This window comes from Otolemur garnettii, unplaced genomic scaffold, assembly GCF_000181295.1.
Source record: "Otolemur garnettii isolate 467f Iridium unplaced genomic scaffold, OtoGar3 scaffold00068, whole genome shotgun sequence".
NCBI classification, from domain to species: Eukaryota; Metazoa; Chordata; class Mammalia; order Primates; family Galagidae; genus Otolemur; species Otolemur garnettii.
Window position 1 is genome coordinate 4,598,827 of NW_003852463.1, and position 10,970 is coordinate 4,609,796.

Consider the following 10,970-nt stretch of genomic DNA (forward strand, 5'->3'; position numbering starts at 1 on the left):
TCTAAATATTTAACATAATTTTTTATCACTTTCAACATAACTTTTGAAAACTTTTAAATGCTAAAGAAAAATGGTAAGTATGATTTGTTTCAACACCCAACAGTGGGTTTAAAACTTTTCTTTTTATACCATCTTGTAATAAATAAGACCTATAGAATGATGTGGTGTCCAATATGCACCCACAGGCCACATGGTGATTTTTGTGAGGACTTTTTTTTGCTTATCCATGGTGTCAGATTATCACAAAAAGTATGCATGAACTTTTTTTTTTTTGGATAATGTTTATTTAACATGTGGCCAAAGACACCTCTTATTCTTCCAATGTGCTAGTGAAGAAAAAAAAAGTTGTGCACTTCTGAAGGTCATTGAAAAACATTTTCTGGGTGGCGCCTGTAACTCAGTGGGTAGGGCACTGGCCCATATACCGAGGACAGCAGGTTCAAACCCAGCCCGGCCAAACTGAAACAAACAAACAGCCATGTGTTATGGCAGGTGCCTGTAGTCCCAGCTACTCAGGAGGCTGAGGCAAGAGAATCACCTAAGTCCAAGAGTTGGAGGTTGCTTTGAGCTGTGTGACACCACAGCACTCTACCAAGGGCAACAAAGTGAGACTCTGTCTCTACAAAAAAAAAAAAATTTTTTTTCTTTCCCCCTTTTTTAAAAAAGAGCATTTTTCTATATGAATTTACATGTTCCACTATGTAGTGAAGCTGAAATTATAGATTTGTCTACCCTCCATCTTAACAATTGAAAATTATCTTGGTGCAGTGGTTTACGCCTGTAATCCTAACACTCTGGGAGGCTAATGCAGGATGATCCTGTTAAGTGACAAGTTTGAGACCAGACTGAACAAAAGCAAGATCGTATCTCTACTAAAAAACAGAAAAACTAGCCGGGCATAATGGCATACACCTGTAGTTCCAGCTACTTGGGAGGCCAAGGCAAGAGGATTTTTGAAGCCCAAGAGTTTGCGGTTGCTGTGATGATGCCACAGAAATCTACCCAGGATAACAGAGTAAAACTCTGTCTCAGAAAAATAAAATAAAATAAAATATTCACATATAACATATAAAATTTGAATACACTGTAATATCATTTTTATCATCTATGTTAAAATGTAACCAAAAATAAAATTTTTCTATCAATTTTACCATCTATGTTATAAATTAACCAAAAAGAAAACTTCTTCAGAAGTTCTACTATAGTAGCCAGGTCCCTGTTATCCCAGCTACTGGGGAGCTGATGCATAAAGATTGCTTGAGCCCAGCAACAAAGTGAGAAACCATCTCAAAAAAAAAAAAAAAAAAAAAAATTCTACTGCTACCACCTAGAAGCCTTGAAACAAAATGAAAAGAAGTCTGTATTTCGACTGGCACAGCAGCTCACGCCCGTATCCTAGCACTCTGGGAGGCCCAGGAGGGTGGACTGCGTGAGCTCATAGATTTCAGACCAACCTGAGCAAGTATAAGACCCCATCTCTACAAAGTAGCCAAGCTTTGTGGCAGCCTACTTAGGAGGCTGAGACAAGAGAATCACTTGAGACCAATGAGATTGTTGTGAGCTCTGATGCCATAGCATTCTATTGAGGGTGACAAAGTAAGACTCTGTCCTCCCCTCCCCGCCAAAAAGGTTTTCTTCTTTTTCCCTCCAAATTTTCCTTATACTCAACATTTCTTTACAAGAATGTTCTTCAAAATTCTATAAATTACTAGTTGATTATGTAAGTTTATCCTTCTAAATACAAGCTCTTTGGGGCAGGGAACAGTAGTTGCTGGAAGACTGAATAATATGCCCCATTAGGAGTTTCTCTACTGATAGTCTCAGGATGTTTTAATACATTATTTAACAGTAATACAATAAACATATAATAATATCTCAGTATAGTAACCTGATTATGAAAGTCATAATCAAAACACACCAATAAAGCAATACTAGAAAACAGACTACTCCACACTGTATACCAGAATATTTGACTCTGAACTATACCATAAGAAATATAAAACATAGTGTGAAGGCTGCCATCTGCAAGCCAGGAAGAGAGCCCTCAGTAGAAAGCTTTTGATCTTGGACTTCCTAGACTCCAGAAATGTAAGAAAAATGGATTTCTGTTGTTTAAGACAGCCAATTTATGGTATTCCGTTATGACAGTGTGAACAGGCTAGGAAATATAAGCAATAAATAATCCTGTTTAAATAAATGGTTTGAATAAATTCTTAAATTAAAACTATCCCTATTGTAAAAGGATAACCTTGTTGACTCCTTCTAAGTTGGTGGGACCCCCTGGTACATTTCTTTCTTTCTTTCTTTTTTTGAGACAGAGTCTGACTTTGTTACCCTCGGTAGAGTAGCGTGGCATCAGAGCTCACAGCAACCTCGAACTCTTGGGCTCAAGTGGTTCTCTTGCCTCAGCTCCCAAGTAGCTGGGACTATAGGCGCCCGCTACAACGCCTAGCTATTTGTAGAGACAGAGTCTTGATGTTGCTCAGGCTGATCTCAAACCTGTGAGCTTGAGTAATCTACCCGCCTTGGCCTCCCAAAATGCAGCTGGTATTTTTTACAAAATGGAAGATTTCAGAATTACATAGGGAATGGAGGGTAAGCCAGTGCCCTCTGCAGAAATACAAACAATTCTCTGAGTATTTCCAAGGTACTCTAAACTGATTCTACACAAACTTTTACCTACTTGAAATCAGCAATTTCCTTTTCATAGATTTTAGAAGATCAATTGTTCATTGGTCTATTGACCAATAAAACCATAATAATGTATTATGACAAAAAAAAAAAAGATCTGACAATCCCATATATCAATGGACAAGAGAAAAAAACAGAACTTCCTCTGGCGAAGACAGATGAATGGCTAACAAACATATGAAAAAATGCTCATCATCCCTAATCATCAGAGAAACGCAAAATCAAAACCACCCTGAGATATCACCTAACCCCAGTAAGAAAGGCCCACATCACAAAGTCTCAAAGCTGCAACTGCTGAACATAAATTTGGAGAGAACACTTTAACACTGCTGGTATAACTGTAAATTAATACAATCTTTTTGGAAGAAAGTATGAAGAAGTCTCAAAGAACTCCAATTAGACCTCCCATTTGATTTGATCCTGCAATTCCATTACTAGGCATCTACCCAGAAAAAAAAATTCCTTTTATCATAAGGACATCTGTATTAGACTGTTTATTACAGCTCAATTTACAATCGCTAAAATGTGGAAATAGCTTAAATGCCCACCAATCCAGGAATGGATTAACAAGCTGTGGTATATGTATACCATGGAATACTATTCAGCCACTAAAAAAGATGGAGACTTTAAATCTTTTGTATTGACCAGAATGGAGGTGGAACACATTCTTCTTAGTAAAGCATCACAAGAACAGAGAAACAAGAATCCAATGTACTCTATTCTAAGATGAAGGCAGTAGATGATTTAATACAAGGGAGTGTAGTGGGAGGGTGCAAGGAGAGGAGAGGAAGGAGGTGGATAGGGGTCACAGTGTATGGCACACCTAGTGGGGGCAGGACACGATTTTAAGACTTTATCTAACAATTGCAAACAGTGTAACCTAATTCTATGTACCCTCAATGAATCCTGAATTTAAAAAAAAGTGTATAAAAAAAGTATAGAACATAAAAAATGATCAATTGTCAGTAGAGCCTCACTTATAGCTTATTAACAATGATTACAAAAGCTTATCAATTCTGCTGGTGATTATACTCACTTCTCCAAACAGACAGAAAAATCCACAACAATCTGTTTGTGAGGTTAGCCAAAAATTCCAAACCATCAAAATGTTCTCTTTTGACACATCAAATGCCAAAATTCCAGGCTTACTAGATTACAGAATTTTGAACTATTAGATTCTTATTTTATTCATAAGAGAAACCAATAAAATGCTCTATATCAAAACAATTTAACAAGTCATGTATTCAAACTTAATGTAAATATGGAAGATTCAGACAACTTTTCTATCTGTCATAACAAATGCATGCACACTTGTAGTAATAAATTAAATAATTACTGACCTTACGCTGAAGAGAAACAGCTTTATCAGACACTTGTTTACCTTCCGGTAAGGTGTCATCTTCAAGATTCTTTGCTTTATAGCGAGTAGAATGTCCTCCTAAATTTGAATCACTCTTTGTAGAACTAATAGATTTAACAGATGGCTTTGTCCCACTGCCACTTTTAGGCTTTGGTGCAGGTGACTGTCCTTTATCAACTGCTTCAAGATGCTTCTGTTTATTCAGTTCTGTCCCATGCCCAGGTCGTTGTACTACGTCGTCTAATGCTTTTTTTCTATCTAATAAAAAAGACATAAAATGCAATTTCAATTGAAAAGAACTTAAAGTACCTCATGACATTATAAAGAAAAGTAGCATTTAGCATAAAGCCAAATAGTACATACATGCAAAACAATTCTAGTTTTTATTCACTCAAAAGGCTTTAATATAGGGCAATGCCTGTGGCTCAGTGAGTAGCATGAAGGCTCCATATACCAAGAGTGGAGGGTTCAAACCCAGCCCAGACAAACTGCAACAAAAAATAGCCGGGCGTTGTGATGGGCACCTGTAGTCCCAGCTACTCAGGAGGCTGAGGCAAGAGAACTGCCTAAGCCCAGGAGCTGGAGGTTGCTGTGAGCAATAACACCAGAGTACTCTACTGAGGGCAATAAGTGAGACTGTTTCTTTAAAAAAAAAAAAAAAAAAAAAGGCTTTAATATAAATTTCCTTTACATAGTGGGCTTATCTTATACCAGTAGTTCTCAAACTTTAGGTTTCAGGATTCCTTTAAATTCTGAGGACCCTAAAGAGCTGTTGTTAGTGATATACTTATTGAAATTTACCATATTAGAAACTAAAATAATATCTAAAAATATTAATTCATATCATCAACTTCCATGTTAGAATATGTTTATAAAAAAACTGCAATTCTCAAAACAAAGTTAATGAGATGAGTACCACCACTGTACATTTTTTCAGAAAATTTAATGCTAGGCTTAAAAGAAACCCAAATTCTTATATCTGTTTCTGCATCTAATCTGTTGGGACACATTATTTTGATTAAAAGTGTATTTCAGGCTTTGTGCCTGTAGCTCAAGAAGCTAAGGCACCAGCCACATACACTGGAGCTGGCGGTTCAGGTCGTCCAGCCCAGGCCTGCCAAACAATGATGGCTGCAGCCAAAAAATGGCTGAGCATCATGGTAGGCGCCTGTGGTCCTGGCTACTTGGGAGGCTGAGGCAAGACAACTGCTTAAATCCAGGAGTTGGAAGTTGCTGTGAGCTGTGATGCCACAGCACTGTACCCAGGGTGACAGCTTGAGGCACTGTCTCAAAAAAAAAAAAAAAAAAAGCTAAAAGTGTATTTTGGCTCAGTACCCATAGCACAGTGATTACGGAGACAGCCACATACACCAAGGGTGGCGAGTTTGAGCCCTGCCCAGACCACCTTTAAAAAAAAAGTATATTTTAAAGAATCCAGAAGCTGAAAAAGAGAACTCACAGACCTCTGAGAAGATCTTAGGGACCTCAAGTGGTCCTTGGACCATATTTTGAAAATAACTTCCATTCCATTTAGTCTTTTAAAATACATTAAATAGGCTCGGCACCTGTTGCTCAGTGAGTAGGGAGCTGGCCACATACGTTGAGGCGGGGGGGGGGGGGGGGGGGGGGGGTTGAGCCCAGACCGGGATTGCTAAATAACTACAACTGCAACCAAAAAATAGCTGGGCATTGCAGTGGGTGCCTGTAGTCCCAGCTACTCAGAAGGCTAAAGCAAGAGAATTGCTTAAGCCCAAGAGCTGGAGGTTGCTGTGAACTGTAATGCCATGGTATTCTATCGTGGGTGACATACTGAGACTCTGCCTCAAAATAAACAAATAAATAAATAAAAATAAAGTAAAATAAAATACATTAAATATAGTAAGAGACCTGTTCAAAGTACTTTCTGAACATTAACAATGCCCACTTTCATTGTAGGGGGGATATGTATGTATTTACGTATGTAAAAATATACATATGTAGAGAGTACCGAAAGAATGAATATACATTTTAAGGAAAAAACTATTAAAATTATAATACTCAATATATACTGAGAACAAAATATGAACAGAAGTCACACTGAACACCTCATAACTGCAGAAGTCAAATGTGACTTGAGTATTACAAATTTTAATACAGTTTTTTCCTTTCTTAAAATGTGCATACTTTTTTTCGCACCCTCTCTCTCTATATGTGTGTGTGTGTGTGTGTATATAGAATACATATATATACATCCATATATATACTCATACATATATATAAAATACATACATATATAAGCTATTTCTGAAAAGGTAATTAAATCAATATTAAGACCCAGTTAATCAGAAACACAAATAATTTCAAAAAGTTTTAAGTGAATTCATCAAAGTCTGTAATCAATTATTAAGGTAACTAAGATGTTTCTATATCCTTGGTTTTTAAATACATTAGTGAACAGATATATCTACCCACATTTCTCCAAGTCAGTAGAAGGAATAATGAACTCTGTGTTATGTGGATCATATTTCATGTACCAGTTCTAAAATCTAATAAAATAGAACATTTCTTAAAATCCAAACAAAAAATAAATTAAAAATTTAGTCAAAATAAGTGAATTTATTATTTCATGGTTTTCAATTACCTGATGATCTCACTGATCTCCTTGACATCCTTTCAGGGCTAACTGATCGATAGCATTTTGGACTACCTCTAAATGGATTTTTAACTCGGTATGGTGAACGAGATCTGGATCTAGATCTGTATCTAGAAATGAAACGATGGCAAGTTCTTGGACTTCGACTTCTTGGTCTATATATGTAACGTATTGGGCTTCGAGAGCGACGGAACCTGTGACTTGAACTTGATCTCCTAGAATGCCTAGGACTGGGGGAATGAGAACGTCTTCTTGGAGTTTCATTTTCTTTTCTATTGCCTTCATTTCTGAAAGCAGAGAAAAAAGCAAGATTCAGAAATATAATGTAAATTAAAATTTTGGTAAATTACAAAATTACTTTGTTGAAAACAAACTATTAGCAGTACTAAACTCTGATAACTCTGGTATTTAATTATACTTAAATAAAAAAAGCTACTTATTATAATGTAATTCAGCTTCATAGGTAAATTAGAAATAATCAGAACAGATTATTAACCTTCCACTGCGTGGCACTTCTGTTTTCTAGTTTACAGAACATCACCACCAAATGATTGGGCATTTTACCAATATTATTTTGAAAACATGGATGTTTTCAAAGTATTAAGTTATGTAACGAATTTAGGAAACAATTTACATAAACCAATGTTTTTCAATAATTTTTCCCTGAAGGATTATGCAATCTATAAATACTTCCTTGACTTCTATACTTGTGTGTATATACACATAAATGGAGTAGGAAGCCCTAAGAGATACAGAACTTAGACCACTCTCAGCATTCAAGGCATTTACAATAGAAGATATCACAAACATAATAATGTCAGAATAAAATACTTTCAGAAAAGACTAAAAATAGAAGTTGCCAGGAGTGGTGGCTCATGCCTATAATCCTAGCACTCTGGGAGGCTGAGGCAGGTGGAATGCCTGAGCTCACAGGCTGAAGATCACCTTGAACAGAGCCAGACCCCATCTCTAAAAACAGCTGGGCATTGTGGTAGGTGCCTGTAGTCCCAGCTATGTGGGAGGCTGAGGCAAGAGAAATCACTTGGACCCAAAAGTGTGAGGTTGCTGTGAGCTATGACACCATAGCACTCTACTGAGGGTAACAAAGTGAGATTCTGTCTCTCAAAAAAAAAAAAAGTAGAAGTTCACAGAAGGGAGGTATCATAGTCAAGCTGGAATAAGTAAAGATAGATTCATAGGTTTTTGCATTTGTCAGTGTTTAAAAGTAAAAATGGTAAAAGTAGGACTCAATGCAAAAGAAAACTACTTACTTTTAACAGATAATAAAGTTTTTTTTTTTTTTTCCCTTGAGACAGAGCCTCAAGCTGTCCCCTTGGGTAGAGTGCTGTGGCATCACAGTTCACAGCAACCTCCAACTCCTGGGCTCAAGTAAGTCTCCAGCCTCAGCCTCCCAAGTAGTTGGGACCACAGGTGCCCACCACAATGCCTGTCTATTTTTTGGTTGCAGCCATCATTGTTGTTTGGTGGGCCTGGGCTGGATTCAAACCTGCCACCTTAGGTGTATGTGGCTGGTGCCTTAGCCACTTGAGCCACAGGCACCAAGCTGTAAAGTTTTAATAATATTACTATTTTAATAAATTACCTTCTTGATGGAAGGATCTCAGGATTCCAATCAGGATACCTATTTTGAGAATAAACAATATTAATGAACAGCTAACATAAGGCCAGAAGGCTTGATTAACCTTTACCTGCAATACACCAGGATGACTCAAAACCTAAGTTTACATAGTGACTTATTAATATATTAAAATATGAAAACATTTTTTGGAAATAAAATATTTTGAGTGTCTAATTTCAATAAATAATAAAGCATTATGCTAGTATATCAGGGAAACACAATGTCTCTACCTTAAAGGCCTGAAAACTTACTTAAGTAAAACAAGCATACATACATAAAAATATTAAAGAGGCACAGAAGAGATACAAGATACAAGCTTAGGTAAGAGTTAAAAGAAAGAAGTCATTATAGCTGGGTGTTGTGGCAAGCACCTGTACTCCCAACTACTCGGGAGGCTGAGGCAAGAGAATCACCTAAGCCCAGGAGTTGGAGGTTGTTATGATGCCATGACACTCTACCTAGGGTGATAAAGTGAGACTCTGTCTCTTAAGAAAAAAAAAAAAAGAAAGCATTAGCCAACTTTACAGAGAACATCATTTTTACTATATTCTATATGGCACCTCACAGAATACACTATAAACAGTACCCCTTAACTTGTACCAAGTGGTCCTTGCAGAAATATTCAGTGGAAAAAACAAAGAAGACAATTTACTTATATACAAAAAGTTGCTTTTTAGGTAGCTTTTAAAAGATCTACCAATAGGCATGAATCAGGTAAGAGCTCATACAGTGACAATACATGGTCATTATAGAGGTAATCAAGAAACGTGAAAGCGGCATAGACAGAAACAAATGAAGTCCTTCCAGCAACACCAATAAGCAAAGTTGGAACTTGCAAAAGTGAATCAGAAAGTACATTGTAGACTGTGTTTCGTGGAAGTGAAGTAATGGTCTATAACACAGTCTGTCTCAAAACTTTTGTTATTGACCTGCGTACATAAACTATGAACTGGAGGTAAAACATAAGTGTTCTGTTCCAGGAACTGATCTGGCTGCAGCATGAAAATGATGAAAAGAAATTATGAGGAGGAAAACCTGGAGCGGTCATCTCACTTAGGAGACAAATTACCCAAAGCCTTGAAATCAGGTAATGAGGTTACACACAAGTAAAGGTAATAGTGACTCAATAAACAATTCTGAAGTGAGGATACCTCAGCAATGTTTTCAGAATAACTGCAGATGGATTTCTGGACTAGGAAAAAAGATGACATCTGAGATAATCGGGCATGTAGAAGCCACAGTTATAGGTGAGTGGCTTATAACTTAAGATGAAGTTTTGTTGTTGTTCTGAGGGAATGGCATGAAAAGTAAACTCTTACATTCTGTTATTTTTAAATTCTATTTATTAATTTGTTTTTTGAATCTCACTATGTCACCTGCAGTAGAGTATCGTGGAGTAACAGCTCACAGCAACCTCAAACTCTTGAGCTTAAGCGATTCTCTTGCCTCAGCCTCCCAAGTAGATGAGAGTACAGGCACCCGACACAACGCCCAGATATTTTTTTGTTATAGTTATTGTTGTTTGGCAGGCTCGGGCTGGGTTCGAACCCACCAGCCCCAGTGTATGTGGCCAGTACCCCAGCCACTGAACTACAGGTGCTGAGCCTACATTCTGTTATTTTCAAAGAAGTAACCCAATGAGGCTCACAGAGGCAAGCAACTTCACATGCCAAGTGGTAAAAAGAAAGTGCTTACTACCCAGAACAAAAACCTCAAGGGTCGGGTGGCGTCTGTGGCTCAAAGGAGTAGGGCGCCGGCCCCATATACTGGAGGTGGTCCGTTTAAACTTGGGCTCGGCAAAAAAATAAAAATAAAAAAATCTCAAAGGTCTTTTATTGAACCAGGAACAATGCTCACTACTACGGAACAAAGTTGATTAGATAGGAAGAAACTTCTAATTACACCGCCAAAAAATAAGTTTTACAATGTCAATGAACTGAAAAAAAAAATGGAAAGAAAAACAGAAGAGATCAATCCTAAGACTATGAAATAAAAAAGAAACGATTACAATGATTTTTAGGTAAACTTTAACTTTACTATTCTATGCTGCTAATCTATACCTCTATCTTTAAGCAATTTCAACCTTTAAGCCTTTTCCAGCAGTGGCCCATATCTATATCTCAATTGGTGAACATTCCTGACCCCCTGGAAGTGTCCTGCAGGTACTGTGTTCAGTACAGGGCTGGGGTTGAGAAATCTGAGCTGTTCCCAACAGATCCTCAGGAATGACAGTCTACACTAAATTCTTAACCCAGAGTTTATAGAAAAGAGAGGGTTGAGAACAGAATTATATGCATATCAACAATAAAGAGTAAAGAAAAAAAACAGCAAAGAAAGATGGAGTAATCAGAGAAAGAAAAAGGAAAAGGAGAATCACCAGCAAGCCTAAGAAAAGGAATATATATTCACTCTCAACTTTTTTAGAAATTCTTTTTTTTTTTTTTTTTTTTTGGTTTTTGGCTGGGGCTACGTTTGAACTCACCACCTCCAGCATGTGGGGCCAGTGCCCTACTCCTTTGAGCTACAAGGGCTGCCCAAAAGAAGATATTATTTAAGAAGATTAGAAATAAAACTGGTTGTGGGAGGGAATTATGTACAATACACAGTGTACATAATAGTCAATCACTTCCCATAGATATTTTCAGATA

At 37.1% G+C, this 10,970-nt stretch overlaps 1 protein-coding gene across 3 annotated transcripts in view; it reads right to left on the bottom strand.

Moving 5' to 3' along the window:
* The window catches only part of ZNF638 (zinc finger protein 638), a 113,792-nt gene that overhangs the window by 59,988 nt on the left and 42,834 nt on the right, over window positions 1-10,970 (bottom strand). For all 3 annotated transcript variants that reach the window (XM_003793426.3, XM_023515264.1, XM_023515265.1), the window contains 3 exons: window positions 8,287-8,325; window positions 6,672-6,970; window positions 4,032-4,309 (listed from right to left, as the gene is read on the bottom strand). In XM_003793426.3, coding sequence (XP_003793474.1) covers window positions 4,032-4,309; window positions 6,672-6,970; window positions 8,287-8,325 — 616 coding nt within the window. The remainder of the gene's footprint in view (window positions 1-4,031; window positions 4,310-6,671; window positions 6,971-8,286; window positions 8,326-10,970) is intronic.